Source organism: Podarcis cretensis (genome assembly GCF_951804945.1).
Source record: "Podarcis cretensis genome assembly, chromosome: 2".
NCBI lineage: Eukaryota > Metazoa > Chordata > Lepidosauria > Squamata > Lacertidae > Podarcis > Podarcis cretensis.
In genome coordinates, this window is record NC_137171.1 from 7,991,755 (window position 1) to 8,007,850 (window position 16,096).

General features: G+C 47.1%; 1 protein-coding gene and 1 long non-coding RNA gene across 2 annotated transcripts; one reads left to right on the plus strand and one right to left on the minus strand.

Moving 5' to 3' along the window:
- Positions 1 to 1,872: 1,872 nt before the first annotated feature.
- On the minus strand, positions 1,873 to 11,081 carry DAZAP2 (DAZ associated protein 2). The gene is made up of 4 exons (XM_079966946.1): positions 10,909 to 11,081; positions 6,665 to 6,786; positions 4,627 to 4,869; positions 1,873 to 2,201 (listed from the first exon to the last, which is right to left on the minus strand). Exons 1-4 carry the CDS (start codon positions 10,919 to 10,921, stop codon positions 2,076 to 2,078), a joined length of 504 nt encoding a protein of 167 aa, XP_079823072.1. The 5' UTR covers positions 10,922 to 11,081; the 3' UTR covers positions 1,873 to 2,075.
- A 1,691-nt stretch (positions 11,082 to 12,772) lies between these two features.
- LOC307210822 lies at positions 12,773 to 14,083 on the plus strand. The gene is made up of 2 exons (XR_013836155.1): positions 12,773 to 13,413; positions 13,756 to 14,083. It is a non-coding gene; the product is annotated as an uncharacterized lncRNA (long non-coding RNA).
- Positions 14,084 to 16,096: the final 2,013 nt, after the last annotated feature.

A 16,096-nucleotide genomic window follows, 5' to 3' on the forward strand; every position in this document is an offset into this window, starting at 1 on the left:
GATGTGGCGGTGCCATTTTGAACGGCAGCCCAACATCGTATGTAGCAAACCAGCCTTCCATAAAAGCAATGGTGGGTGATATGCAGTCTTAAACGCAACTTAATTTGAAAGTTTTGGGGATGAAATCTGTCTTGTCTATGTAAATGTGTTCAGAATTAAGAGTCTTAACGCCAAACTGAATGTAATGCTAAGTCAAGAGTGGGGTACCTTTGCCTCCCCTAGGCCCCAGGCAACCTAAGCAACGGTCAAGGAAGATGAGAGTTGCCAACTAACATCACCTGCAGCGGCTCAGGTTCCCCACTGCTTTGCTACATGCATTGTTAGGAAGCCTGTCAGTATTTTTAAATCAATCACGCAAGGGAACAGATCATTGAGATCAGAGTATGTGTTACTCTCCCCACCGCAGTTCTGACAAAAACCATTCTCACCATATGGTTGGGGATAATAGTTGTTTGAGAGAGGTCAGGACCACAATGCAGAAGAAGAGGGTTAAATCTCCCCTCTGCATGCTGCTGCAGTCCTAAGGACTCCCCCACCAATTTTAAAAACAACTGATGGGCTTCCTAAAGACACATTTCACATTCCATGTTGTTTGACGCTAAAAGTTGAATAACCAAACGGTGTTTCACGCTGACCAGTTACAATGCACAGAGAAACACATAAAGGCAAAACAGATTTTAAATGTTATGGTGTTATGATGGACAGGAATTTAAGAGGCTAAATTCAACTTTGTCACTTTATTCAAATTTTCAAAATAGCCTTTATTCTACTTGTTTTTAGTATAAAAAGTCCACAAGTTAAGTGCACCACAGTGTTTACAGAGAGACCTAGAATCCCAACCTTTCATTAACAGTCAGCTGTATGGTTGACCATGACACATACAACACACAGAAAATTAAGATAAAATATATTCACCAAATCTGATAATTTTTTTAATTCATAAAAACAAAAGCAAACAACAACAAAAAAGATTGAGGATCCCTGAAATATTCTTCTTAACTCTAATAAGACTTCATTGTACCCAAGCCACTTTGTAAAGTTTGAATCTAAAACAAAACAAAAAACCAACCCATCGAAGCCAGCACCTTTGCATGCTGATTGACATCCAACAGACCTTCTCGTCTCTCTAGCCTGAATAACATTCCGTAGTTTTGTTATCAATACACCGGGTTGCTTTTTTTCCCTTAAAAAAAATTGTTTCATTTTCAGCTCTCATTTCCATTTTTATTTTGAAAAGTACAGGAAGCATTTAATGAAATGTTGTGTTTCTGGCACCAAAACATGGCTTGAGTTAGAATCTTAATGTGCAAAGGAGTCCAAGATCACTTAAGAATGTAGAAAAAGAACATCTCGGGCCAACACTCTAGCTGCATACCTTCCTAGCAAAGGAACAGAGAGCGAAAGTGAAGAGAAGGAACTGGCTGGAGGGTTCCGAAATTGAGAACTTAGCCCACCAGTCCTGCTTCTCGAACAGGCATCTGCCATCGATGCCCTCCCTCCCAAAAGAATTATATCCGGCCACCTTTCTCCCCAGCACCACTGATTCTATGGAAGAGGAAAGAGGATGCATTATCTTAATCCTATTCATTGGCAACAGGCATAATCTGCAAGCTTTATATGATACTTGGAAGCTAGGCTTTCTTCCAGACTTCCGTTTCTCCCCCCTCCCGTCCCTTTCTCACCACCCCCACCCCACCCCCTGGTTTTATATATAGTTGATTAATAAAAGCCGAAAGAGAGAGAGAGAGAGAGTGCTGCAGTGAAAGCACTCTCCAGTGGAATTAAAAGGGAAATCTGTGGGGCAGCTCAGCTCGCGTTCATTTCAGAATTTAACCCCCAAAGTTTGAGAGAGGCACTCCTACCATTGCATGGTTTTTGTATTTAAAGTTTGCTTTTTTTTAATTTTTAAAAAGAAAAAAGTGCCTGAAGGGACAGGGCACCAGGAAGACACCCCGCATCATCATGTGTCTAAACTGCAACTCCAGGTTAATACGACTAAAGCGGTTACATTGTGAGAAGTGCTGACAGTATGTGATGTCGTTCCTTTACACCAATGTAGCCCCCCCCTTCTTTCACTAGATGGTGTAGCCGCCATCAGAGCCTCCCATGTAGAAGTTGCCCTTCCGTTGCGTCACTAGAACGTTGGCGCCCTGCATGACAGCCAGCTGGGCCGCGTTTGGGGGGCAGCCGGGAGGCGGGGGCTGGAAGAGAAAAACAGCAACCTGTTAACGGGGGGTGGGAAAGCATATAGAAGGTGCAACAAGCAAGCAGCCCCCAGACTGTCCATGGGCTGCCAAGCAGGGCTCCAAAAACCAGGGTTTAAACAAGAATTTGGGAGGCTGGGCAACATGGCATCCAAACCACATCCAGTCTGTGGGCTGCGTGCTAAAAAGGCAGTATTACAGCAATGTAATGCGGGTGGCGCTGTGGATTAAACCACAGAGCCTAGGACTTGCCAATCAGAAGGTCGGTGGTTCGAATCCCCACGACAGGGTGAGCTCCCGTTGCTCGGTCCCAGCTCCTGCTAACCTAGCAGTTCGAAAGCACAAAGTGCTAGTAGATAAATAGGTACCGCTCCGGCGGGAAGGTAAACGCCGTTTCCGTGTGCTGTTCTGGTTCGCCAGAAGAGGCTTAGTCATGCTAGCCACATGACCCGGAAGCTGTACGCCGGCTCTCTTGGCCAATAAAGCAAGATGAGCGCCGCAACCCCAGAGTCGGCCACGACTGGACCTAATGGTCAGGAATCCCTTTAACTTTACTAATGCTTAATAACAGTGAATGATGCAGACTGTTCTGCACAAATGACCCTATAAAGTTGCCCTCAACCAAGCAAGACTGTTGATCCATCTAGCTCAGAGCTAGGAACTGTCAACTGGCAGAACTCCACCCAGGTCTGGGGCAGAGACGCCTTCCCAGCCCTTCTCAAAAGACCCTTTTAGCTGAGATGTCATGGACTGAGCCTGGGATTCTGTCATTCGCTGAGCAAGTTGTCCCTGCCTCTACATACCAGCAGTGATTTACAATTGCAGACCACACAGCGGTACCTGTGGTGGGACTATATGCTTGCCCATCCATCTCGGCTGTTTCTGCAGCCAGCAGCAGTCAGTTGCGAAAAACGAACGGCAACATGCTGTGCATTGGCAGACAAAATGCAGCGCAGATTTATTTCCATACATTTTTTTAAAAAAGGCATGGCCTAGAAAGGCAAGGCAGCAGGAGAGCTGCACAGAGCAGAAGAGCTCCATGGACTGCCCTGAAGCCAACAAGCCTCCCAAAGATCCAGCCTACGGCCTTCGCCTCTCCCCGATGGTTTTGCAAAACCTAACTTCTGCAAAGCTGGGCTTTCCAGAGGAAAAGGGGGTATCCCCTCGGAAGGAGGAGATATTCCCCTCCCAAAGATAGCAGCCTACCCACAGAGGGCAAAGCATCCTTGCGGTAGGTTCAGTGCACAAACCGGAACTGAAGGAAATTATGTTCTCACTAAGGGACGCGGGTGGCGCTGGGGGTTAAACCAAAGAGCCTAGGACTTGCCGATCAGAAGGTCGGCGGTTCGAATCCCCGTGACGGGGTGAGCTCCTGTTGCTCAGTCCCTGCTCCTGCCCACCTAGCAGTTCGAAAGCACGTCAAAGTGCATGTAGATAAATAGGTATCGCTCCGGGGGGGAAGTAAACGGCGTTTCCGTGCGCTGCTCTGGTTCGCCAGAAGCGGCTTAGTCATGCTGGCCACACGACCCGGAAGCTGTATGCCAGCTTCCTTGGCCAATAAAGCGAGATGAGCGCCACAACCCGATTCAGCCACGACTGGACCTAATGGTCAGGGGTCCCTTTACCTTTACCTTATGTTCTCACTAAACTTTAGAGAAGCTCAGGAAAATCAGGTAGTTTGGTGTTTTCTCTGGCTGATCTCATGGCTTGTCTACCACAATTTACACCCAGAGTGAAGCTTATGGCTGAAAGACCTTATAATCCCTGCAGAGCTGTTCATTATTTCAATAAAGAAACGCTGCCGATTCCTCTGCTGCGTTACCACTACAGGTACAGTGGTGCCCCGCAAGACGAACGCCTTGGAAGACGAAAAACTCGCTAGACGAAGGAGTTTTTCGTTTTCTTAGCCACTTCGCAAGACGCATCTCCCTATGGGCTTGCTTCGCAAAACGAAGCTTGCTCCGCAAGCTCCGGGGATAGCGGGGAAGTGCAGCGCGTCTTCCCCGCTGTCCCCGGACCCCTTTTGAACCAAGGCGCGGCAACGGGGAGAAGCCGTTCCCCTCTGTCCCTGGAGATTGCGGGGCAGGCAACGGGGAAAGCAATCTTCTCCCCGCCGCCCCTTGCTTTAAACAGGTCTTCCCCTCTGTCCCCGGACGGTCTCCATAGGAACGCATTGATTGATTTTCAATGCATTCCTATGGGAAACCGTGCTTCGCAAGACGAAAAACTCGCAAGAAGAAAAAACTTGCGGAACGAATTAATTTTGTCTTGCGAGGCACCACTGTATTTGCTTTGATACTGCTTAGTTTGCATACCAGGTTCTCCAGCAATCCCTGACATAATTTTTAAGCACCCCCCCATTTCCCCTTTCCTATTTTAAAAACAAGAAAGATGCAATCACTCTACTTCGCCCCCTACTTACAGGAATATTTGCAGGGGCACCAGCTGCAAACCGTGCTCCCGCATCGAAGCCCCCTTCAACGAGAACAGTGGACCCAGGAGGATAGACAGGGCCCACCGGGTAAAATGCCAGGGGAACTGAAGAGCCCATTGGACCCATAGCCATGGATTGAGCCATAGGAAGATACAGAGAGGCACCAGGATAAGCTGCAGACATGGTGGGTACAGTGGCAGCTCCGGGGTGCACAAAACTTGGGCGGTAGAGCTGCAGGGAGAGAGAGAGAGAGAGAGAGAGAGAGAGAGAGAGAGAGAACAGAAAAGGTTTCTTATTCCAAGGCCCCTTAATCAGAAACCTTACACCTCAACACATCAAACTTAGAAAAAAGTGGCTTATTGCCACTGACAACAGAAATGCACTTTATGAATTTAAGAACATACAAAATGACTTGCTAAAACAGACCATTAAGCCCGCAGCATTTTATTTCCAGCAGGAGACAGCCAGGTGCTACTGGCAAACTCGCAAGCAAGAGATGTAAGGCTGACAGTCTCGGCCTGTTTGTTTGTAGCACCTGGTGCTTATCCATCATGGCATGTCCAACAGGTAGATCGCAGGTGTGTCTTCTCAGGTAATGCCTTTGGTCAACCCTCCCCCCCCCAAAAAAAATGCTCAACAACTTTGGCCAACCCTCCCCTAAAAAAAGCTCAACAATAACATGTAGGGAAAAACATAAATCCATGGGACACACTGAATCACAGCAGCTCCCTAGAATTTAAGGCAGGCATCCTCAACCTTCGGCCCTCCAGATGTTTTGGACTACAATTCCCATCATCCCTGACCACTGGTCCTGTTAGATAGGGATCATGGGAGTTGTAGGCCAAAACATCAGGAGGGCCGCAGGCTGGTGATGCCTGATTTAAGGCAAAACTCCTTCTCAGCCATGGAGGCCACTCTTCTAAATTTGGGGATCAAGCCCAAGACTGTAAGCAAACATGCCTAGAAATTACTCTGCCACCAACTGACCTGCCCACCTCCTCTTCCCATTTTGGAACAGAGCTACTCCATCAAAACAGAAGGAGCCATCAATTAATATCTGAACAACTGGCAGTAGTAGCCAGCATTGAATGTTGATGCCTGGTGCCTGTTTTAAGAGGTAAAGAGTGTAAGCAGCACTATCAGCGATAGCAGCCTCTTGCTTCTAAAACCCTCCATCATCTCCACAGTTTAAATTTTGACTGCAAGCTCAGGGTGAAGACCTGTCTTCTTTGCTTGAGTTACTCAGTAAAATGTTAAATACAAAGATTGGCCCTAGCCCATCCTGAATAAAAGTAGGTAAACACACAAACACACAAACAAATACATTCAGCTATGATGAAATTAAAAGCTGGTATAACAGTTCATCTAAAATCCACCATCATTGCTACCTTAACCCTGGCAGCTAATAGCTAGCCATAAAAGATTTCCAAAAGATGCTTATCCCCAAATAAGTAAATAAGTCCCCAAGAGAAGAGAGATGCAAGATGTTGGACCAGCCTGTGAGAAGGTCTCTTCACATCTCTCGGTCCTCTTGCGGTCCTTGATACATAAATGATAAACCCAAGAGTGGGGTTACAGATAGGTAGCCGTGTTGGTCTGCCATAGTCAAAACAAAATTAAAAAATTCCTTCCAGTAGCACCTTAAAGACCAACTAAGTTAGTTCTTGGTATGAGCTTTCGTGTGCATGCACACTTCTTCAGATACACTGAAACAGAAGTCACCAGACCCTTCTATATAGTGAAAAGGTGGGGAGGGGTATTACTCAGAAGGGTGGTGGGATTGGGTGATTGTTTCACAGCTATCTGCCAATCACCCAATCCCACCACCCTTCTGAGGCAGCTTGGGACTCAGCTGGTAAAGATGCAGATGGACTCTCAACTCCCATCATCTCCACCAGCATAGCCAATGGTCAAGGATTATGGGAACTGTAGTCCAGCACAATCAGGTACTCCACTTCTGTGGGGAAATGCCTTTGGTCTGATTCAGCAGGCCTACATTCTTATAAAAGGAGAACAAGGTACGTACTTCAGAGTAAGCTGGAGGGGCCTCGGTGTAAGGTGGAGCCTGAGGAAGCTGTATAGTCTGTGGGAAGACTGATGGATTACCAAGAGGTTGAACCGCGTAGGAAGGCTGTGTAGGATATTGACCTAAGAGGAAAAGTTAATCAATGTTAGCACAATGGTTCTTGCTGCAAAAGAACAGGAAGCATGTGAGGTCAGGGAAACACTCTCTTCTGGAAGCCTTATCTGAAAGAAAGAAAACAGATCTGAAAGAAGAGAGATACCTATACAGCAGAAGGTCTAAAGACAACAAAACATCTCCTAGAAAATTACATCTGCAGGAAGCTACCTAGAAAATGAGGGATGAATGAAGGAGGGCTCAGCTGATGTCATTCAGCTCTCCTACCAGGCTTAAGACCAAAAGTAGTCAATCATTGGTTTTTTAAAAAAATTGATGGTGCCATCTCACGGGGACCTTAAGTATCTTTCAGAAGTTAGCAAGAGAAGGACTGCTTAATCATTCTTCCCACAGACACCAAACCCATTTTCATCTATTAAACTGATTTAACAGTGAAACACTGAAATCCATCATTGGTAGTCTAATCAAGTATCTCCTCCAATGAGATTACTTTGCCCATTTGGTACAGTCCCCCCAACCCATATTTCTTTCCACAGCTGGCCTGCTTTTTACACCTCGTCATAAAGTTAGGCCATTCAACTTGTTACAAATATCTACTAGGTAAGCATTATGCAGAATTTCAACTACAAGGGGTTAAGGTAAAGGTAAAGGTACCCCTGCCCGTACGGGCCAGTCTTGACAGACTCTGGGGTTGTGCGCCCATCTCACTTAAGAGGCCAGGGGCCAGCGCTGTCCGGAGACACTTCCGGGTCACGTGGCCAGCGTGACATCACTGCTCTGGCGAGCCAGAGCCGCACACGGAAACGCCGTTTACCTTCCCGCTGGTAAGCGGTCCCTATTTATACTTAAAACTTTGTAGGTATCTATAGAAACTGGATAGCATTGGTGTGGGCCAGAATGCTCAAGCAATCAGATTGTTCTGAAAATTGAAAAGAGTCAAGCTGATCTATACCAGAAGTAGTCAACATGATGTTCTCCAGATGTTGTGGCAATTCCTCCCATCATCCCCAACCAGCATTACCAGGGGCCAGGGACAATGGGAGCTGGAGCCCAGCAACACATAGAGGGCACTCATGCTGGCTTCCCCCAAGCTTTTCTTAATGCTTCAGCTCCCAGGCTGCACAAGAACAAGATGAAAGGGCACAAAGAGAAAATCCCAGGACCCGGCGCTCATATCATCAGCTTCTGAGAGACCAGCAATGACCCAATATTATTCTGGTTTTGTCATTCATACACACACACACACACACACATATATATACATATACAAACAGTGGTACCTCGGGTTAAGTACTTAATTCGTTCCAGAGGTCCATTCTTAACCTGAAACTGTTCTTAACCTGAAGCACCACTTTAGCTAATGGGGCCTCCTGCTGCTGCCGCGCTGCTGGAGCATGATTTCTGTTCTCATCCTGAAGCAAAGTTCTTAACCCAAGGTACTATTTCTGGGTTAATGGAGTCTGTAACCTGAAGCGTATGTAACCTGAAGCATATGTAACCCGAGGTACCACTGTATATAAAACTGTAGGCCACCTTGACAAAAAAAATGGTATATGAATGAATTAATTAAATAGTATTGATTTCACTTGCTTGGAGATTTCCCCAAAAACAGGCTGAACAGGTACTATTGCAGGTGGGGTGTGTTGAAATACAGGTCAAAATACCCATTTAGGTCACAGCTTGGACTACATGATGTACCACATAGTCCATTCCATGTAGTCTGCATGTAAATGTACTCACTTTACAGTGAGCAACACACTGAACTTGGGCTTAATTCCAAATGCACTGACTGGCCAGAATTTGCTTGTCAAGTCAAGTAAAATACGTTTTATTGGCATTACACCTGTCATACAGGTAGAGAGTAGCAAAGCAAAAATGCAGGGCGATATTCACTATGGAACAAAAAATGGGATTACAGTGGTACCTTGGGTTACATACGCTTCAGGTTACATACGCTTCAAGTTACAGACTCTGCTAACCCAGAAATAGTATCTCGGGTTAAGAACTTTGCTTCGGGATGAGAACAGAAATTTTGCTCCGGCGGCACAGCGGCAGCAGGTGGCCCCATTAGCTAAAGTGATGCTTCAGGTTAAGAACAGACCTCCGGAATGAATTAAGTACTTAACCTGAGGTACCACTGTAGTGTCCGTCTCAGCAGGAGACACTCAAATCTTGTGATTAGTCTTAATGGTCAGTTTATTCCTGTCCAGTCTTAATCAGACAATAGTTGCAGCCTCGTCTGCTACCTCCCCCTGCCAGCTTCTTCCTAAGGATCTGGTACAATTTTTTCCTGTTAACTTTTCCGGCCTTCCTCAATTCACTGCCCTACCTCACCTTATGACCCAGACATTTACCAGGGACAAGAACAGCATCACAAACCACCTGCCTGGTTAGTGGTGATCCTATTGGGCCCATAACTGCGTTTTGAGAAAGCAGTGATGGAGCGGAGAAACGTTTACCAGTCCATGCACCCCGATAGCTCAGTGGATGGAGTATGAGATTCTCAATCTCAGGGTCGTGGGTTTGAGCCCCAGTGTTGTCCTGCAATGCAGAGGGTTGGACTGATGACCCCTGTGCTCCCTTTCGATCTCTACGATTCTATGAAAAACACTTATCAACAAACGTTCACGTGCATTTTAATATAGTTGTGCCTGTTTGGAGGGAGGGAAATCAAAGCTAACATTAGGAACTGAATACGGAACCAGAGAGGGGCAGCTATGCCAGTGGCGTAGCGTGGGTTGTCAGCACCCGGGGCAAGGCATGTAATTTGCGCAGGCCTAGACAGCATCTTGAGAAGTAGAGACATCACCTTGCCAACAAAGGTCCGTATAGTTAAAGCTATGGTTTTCCCAGTAGTGATGTATGGAAGTGAGAGCTGGACCATAAGGAAGGCTGATCGCCGAAGAATTGATGCTTTTGAATTATGGTGCTGGAGGAGACTCTTGAGAGTCCCATGGACTGCAAGAAGATCAAACCTCTCCATTCTGAAGGAAATCAGCCCTGAGTGCTCACTGGAAGGACAGATCGTGAAGCTGAGGCTCCAGTACTTTGGCCACCTCATGAGAAGAGAAGACTCCCTGGAGAAGACCCTGATGTTGGGAAAGATGGAGGGCACAAGGAGAAGGGGGCGACAGAGGACGAGATGGTTGGATAGTGTTTTCGAGGTTACCAGCATGAGTCTGACCAAGCTGCGGGGGGCAGTGGAGGACAGGAGTGCCTGGCGTTCTCTGGTCCATGGGGTCACGAAGAGTCGGACACGACTAAACAACAACAACAACCACCCGTGGATTTGCACCCCCTAACCCTAACCCCCAGATGTTGTGCCCGGTGCGGCCGGCCCCCCCTGCACCCTCCATGCTACGCCACTGAGCTATGCTGGATAATAATCCTGGAACACCAGGATGCGATTGGGTGCTTGGGACCTTGGGTACGTGTTTACAGGCAGCAACAGACGACACGCAAACACCCAGCACCTTCTCCTTGCAGTCCAGATCCGCTGTGCAAAAAAGGGAAGATCGCTTTCTCTCCCCCCCCCCCAACCACCTAATTCCCACGGGGGCTTCCCCATCTCCACGCGACCCACCTCCCCCAAACCTCGGCATCCAATCTCTCCCCTCCTCCCTTCACCTCTGGCTTCCAGGGCTACAGTTCCGAAGCTTTTCACGCGGGCCTGATGGAAGGGAGATCCGGTCCGGGGGAGCCCGGGTGCCCCCGCAGCACTGCGCCTGCGAGCTGCCAAGGGGCCACGTGACTCCTCCCCGGGTCCCCGCAGCGCAGATCTCGAAGTAGGAACGGAGGGCTCTTTCTGCCCACGAACCGCCTCCCCCCCCCCCACCAACACCACCTTTACCCCCCCCCACGCGGCAGCCACAGGGTTAACTTTCTGGCCAGGAGGGTTGCGTCATAGCAACCTAACATCCGCCCTTCCCCCACCCCTTCGCCCCTCCCCACACACACACAGGCCTTTCCGAGGCTTCCCATTGGTCAGGACTGCCGCCAGTTACGGGCTAGGCCCGCAGATAACGGGACTGCGGCGCCAGCCTTAAAGGAGCCGCGCCTCGCAGCGCGCTGAGGAGACTTGGGCGGGGTTGCGGGGGGAGGAGCGGGAGGGGTCGGGGGCAGCCGCTTGCCTTTGCTGTTCATGATGGCGGCGGCGGGAAAGGCGGCTCCGTCAGCTGCGGGGGGTTGCGGCGACTGTCGGCTTCGGCGGCGTCGGCGGCGGCGGTTCTCCTCGCTCAATCACTTCCTTGTTGTTGTCGTCGTCGTCGCTGCAGCCCCGATGAGAGGGCTTACGTTCGAGCGCGTGACGTCACCGCGCAGCGCTGCCGCCAGGGAGGAAGCGCAGGGGGCGAGGGGGCGTGGCCATAATGGCGAGGGGGCGTGGCCTTTGGCCCTGCAGAAGGTGTTGAGGGAGAGAGGCGGGCCGGCGGGGCAGGTGGTGGAGGCGATTGGCAGTTTATTATTATTATTATTATTATTATTATTATTATTATTATTATTATTAGACCACCCTCTACCCGCAGGTCTCTGGGCGGTTACAACATAACAACACAAAATACTTAATAAAAATAAAAACAACCCAATAACCACCATCCCCAAAGCATTTTAAAAGGGTATTGGCAGTGCTTTTTTTTCCCCCTTACAAAAATATTTAAGGGTACTCTCATTTTTCTGCTCATATTGAAATACTGCCCCTCAATGAGGCCAAACTTAGAGTCACAAAATGTTTAGGGGTATGCATGCACCTGTGTCCCCCCCTCCCCCCCGGGGAAAAAAGCACGGGGTACCTCACAATTGCGCTCATTTCTCACGCTAGCAAGGTTATGCTCAAAATTCTACAAGGCAGGCTTAAGCAGTATGTGGACTGAGAACTCCCAGAAGTGCAAGCTGGATTTCGAAGGGGCAGAGGAATCAAATTGGAAACATACGCTGGATTATGGAGAAAGCCAGAGAATTCCAGAAAAACACCTACTTCTGCTTCATTGACTGTGCAAAACTATGGCAAGTTCTTAAAGAAATGGGAGTGCCTGATCACCTCATCTGTCTCCTGAGAAATCTCTTTGTGGGACAAGAAGCTACAGTTAGAACTGGATATGGAACAACTCATTGGTTCAAAATTGGGAAAGGAGTACGGCAAGGCTGTATATTGTCTCCCTGCTTATTTAACTTATATGCAGAATTCATCATGCGAAAGGCTGGGCTGGATGAATCCCAAGCCGGAATTAAGATCGCCGGAAGAAATATCAAGAACCTCAGATATGCAGATGACACAACCTTGATGGCAGAAAGTGAGGAGGAATTAAAGAACCTTTTAATGAGGGTGAAAGAGGAGAGCGCAAAATATGGTCTGAAGCTCAACATCAAAAAAACGAAGATCATGGCCGCTGGGCCCATCACCTCCTGGCAAATAGAAGGGGAAGAAATGGAGGCAGTGAGAGATTTTACTTTCTTGGGCTCCATGATCACTGCAGATGGTGACAGCAGTCACGAAATTAAAAGACGCCTGCTCCTTGGGAGAAAGGCGATGGCAAACCTAGACAGCATCTTAAAAAGCAGAGACATCACCTTGCCAACAAAGGTCCGTATAGTTAAAGCCATGGTTTTCCCAGTAGTGATGTATGGAAGTGAGAGCTGGACCATAAGGAAGGCTGATCGCCAAAGAATTGATGCTTTTAAATTATGGTGCTGGAGGAGACTCTTGAGAGTCCCATGGACTGCAAGAAGATCAAACCTCTCCATTCTTAAGGAGAGGAGCCCTGAGTGCTCACTGGAAGGACGGATCCTGAAGCTGAGACTCCAATACTTTGGCCACCTCATGAGAAAAGAAGACTCCCGGAAAAGACCCTGATGTTGGGAAAGATGGAGGGCAGAAGAAGGGGACGGCAGAGGGCGAGATGGTTGGACAGTGTTCTCGAAACTACCAACATGAAGTTGACGAAACTGTGGGAGGCAGTGGAAGACAGGATTGCATGGCGTGCACTGGTCCATGGGGTGACGAAGAGTCGGACACAACTAAACGATTAAACAACAGCATGTTACTCACTGTGATAACTAAATTTATGGATTTGTTGTAAGCTGCTTTGAGGAGCATGGTGGGAAAGTGGCAAAAAAATCTAATTAATCCATTCATTAGGTATAATGATTTGTGCCCAAACAGAGAGAGAGGAGATCCCATGGGAGCTTATAGAATGAAGAAATACAATAGAAAACATAAAACGACGGGAAACCAAATCATTCACCAACACCCAAAAACAGCATCATCTAAAAATGGCATAGTGTGCTTTCAGTAGAGTTATATAAGATTATAAAAGGCCTGGTGGGGAAGAGAGGGATTTTCTTAAGACTTTGCCTAGCAGTGAAAGGAGAAGTGTGTAGGTGCTTTCCCCACCAGGGTAGTAAATAAAACTGGGGCATCACCACTGAAAAGACCCTCCAGTAGCCGCCTAGTAGGGGTTATCTTAATGGAATTCAATTTGTGAATTTAAATTTTTTAAAAAATAATTACAATACAGAACAACTTAGAAAAATGTAAAAGAAGAACAGAAAATGAAAGGTGTTCCTGAAGTGTAACAAAGGCTTATTACAAAACTGAACTTCATATCCCAGCTAGAAGCAAAATAATATGGGGTGGCGCTGTGGGTTAAGCCACGGAGCCTGGGCTTGCCGATCAGAAGGTCGGCAGTTCAAATCCCCGTGACGGGGTGAGCTCCCATTGTTCAGTCCCTGCTCCTACCAACCTAGCAGTTCGAAAGCATGTCAAAGTGCAAGTAGATAAATGGGTACCTCTCAGGCGGGAAGGTAAACGGTGTTTCCGTGCGCTGCTCTGGTTCACCAGAAGCGGCTTAGTCATGCTGGCCACATGACCCGGAAGCTGTACGCCGGCTCCCTTGGCCAATAAAGCAAGATGAGCGCTGCAACCCCAGAGTCAGCCACGACTGGACCTAATGGTCAGGGGTCCCTTTACCTTTACCTAGGAGGATCTTTGGCCTTATATAGCAGGACTATTATAGCTATACCTACTGATCCAGTACAGTATTAATGTAAAGCGAAAGGTGTTCTCAATGTACACCTTTCTTGTCCACTATGCTTGGCTGTGTGTGTTTCCATCTCAGATGCTACTGCTATTAGAAAGGTAACATGGTGTGAGGGTTGTACTGTTCATATTGTTCATTTTTTGTGACTGTTTTGAGTACCTGAATCCCTTTCATAAGCCTAGAAGGAAATTTTGTTCTAGAAAGAGAAACTGTTATGCACCTGGAGAGCAAGAAAATCTTCAGTCAATAAATAATACAAACACTGAGATAATCCTTACTCCTTCCTTGGTTTGGTTTTTTAAAAAAATAAATAAATAATGATTGTGTTTTGTGTGATGAAGGGAATGTGTTTCACTTCCGGCAGTTTTCGTCAAGGAAAGTACCCCTAGCCAGGTGTGCATCTGGGCTTATTTTGATGCAATAATTATTGTGGAGTGAAGAACTATTTTGCATAGGTTTGTAGCTTTACATATTCATGTATTTTGTGTAAATTGAAGCATGAACAATCAAACACATCTTGCATCCAAAATATCCAATGCAAATAACATTCAACCAAACAAATGAAATTACAAATGTAAAATAAAATATTTTAAATCTAGTTTTGTTTGTTTTGTTTTTGTTAACATGCAGTGCAACCTTGTGCACATTTACTCAGAAGGACATCCCAGTATGTTCAGTGGAGCTTCTTTCCAGGTAAGTGTGCATAGGATTGCATACCAACAGTGGAATCTTTAAACATGCCTGCTCAAATGTTAGATTGACTTCAGTGGGATTTATTCCAGGAAAATGTATAAAAGACTGCTGCCTGAGTTGCTTATCTGCCAGATACTTGGAACAATCCACAACCAAACACATACAAAATGCAAAATAATAATATGTGGGAGTCTCTGTTTTTCCTTAGGTCACATATTTTACAAGCAACATTCATTAAGTTTTGTGTGAGCCCCATCTTCCATTGGCTTGCCTGCATCCAGAACTCTTCCAAGACTGCTGGATTTCAGTTGGATGAAAATTGGAGGTGTAGAGCCATATATCATCAGTGACAAAATGTGATATTGCATATCACATTGAACAGGAATGGGGGGCAAATGATGAATGGCTACTTATTCCTACCGCCCACCTCCTTTATCTCCCCCAAATGAACAGGTCCATTCCAGACCGATTCCACAAGCACTTGCCAAAGTTTCACAGACTTGGTATCAAAGGTTGCAGAAGGATCTAAGATGCTCAGTAGAGTGCAGTTACTTCTCAGTCTCTAAGCCAGTATTATAGACTAAAACCACAAGGACAGTCCCAGTTCCTTGTTCAGAAGAGAAGCCAAACCAACAATAAAGAAAACCATTGTTTCCTCATGTGTCAATAAAGGCCAGTAAAGGGGGAAGGTTGGAATCAAGCTAGTAACTGACTTAGAAGTAGGGCATCCAGATTCAATTACAGTATTTATTTTTTAAAAATATATATTAAACAACCACAGATGCTGCTTTATTTTAAGGTGGCAGTGACTCCAACCAGTGCGGGAAGCAAAATTCCCCTGGTTGGAGGATGGATGGCGGCTAACAGATTGAGGTTGAATCCTGACAAGACAAAAGTACTGTTTTGGGGGGACAGGAGACAGGTGGGTGTGGAGGACTCCCTGGTCCTGAATGGGGTAACTGTGCCCCTGAAGGACCAGGTGCGCAGCCTGGGAGTCATTTTGGACTCACAGCTGTCCATGGAGGCACAGGTCAAATCCGTGTCCAGGGCAGCTGTTCACCAGCTCCATCTGGTACGCAGGCTGAGACCCTATCTGCCTGCGGACTGCCTCGCCAGAGTGGTGCATGCTCTAGTTATCTCTTGCTTGGACTACTGCAATGTGCTCTATGTGGGGCTACCTTTGAAGGTGACCCGGAAACTACAACTAATCCAGAACGCGGCAGCTAGACTGGTGACTGGGAGTGGCCGCCAAGACCATATAAAACCGGTCCTGAAAGACCTACACTGGCTCCCAGTATGTTTCTGAGCACAATTCCAAGTGTTGGTGCTGATCTTTAAAGCCCTAAACGGCCTCGGTCCAGTATACCTGAAGGAGCATCTCCACCTCCATCATTCTGCCCGGACACTGAGGTCCAGCGCCAAGGGCCTTCTGGCGGTTCCCTCACTGTGAGAAGCCAAGTTACAGGGAACCAGGCAGAGGGCCTTCTCGGTAGTGGCGCCTGCCCTGTGGAACGCCCTCCCACTTAGATGTCAAAGAGAAAAATAACTACCAATCTTTTAGAAGACATCTGAAGGCAGCGCTGTTTAGGGA

Excerpts from the sequence above, each read along its gene's own strand:
- DAZAP2 (XM_079966946.1), bottom strand. Across the intron at positions 4,870-6,664 it reads CCCCTCCAGCTTACTCTGAA|CTCTACCGCCCAAGTTTTGT; the intron begins GTACGTACCTTG and ends CTCTCCCTGCAG. Across the intron at positions 2,202-4,626 it reads GTGCCCCTGCAAATATTCCT|CCCCCGCCTCCCGGCTGCCC; the intron begins GTAAGTAGGGGG and ends TTTCTCTTCCAG.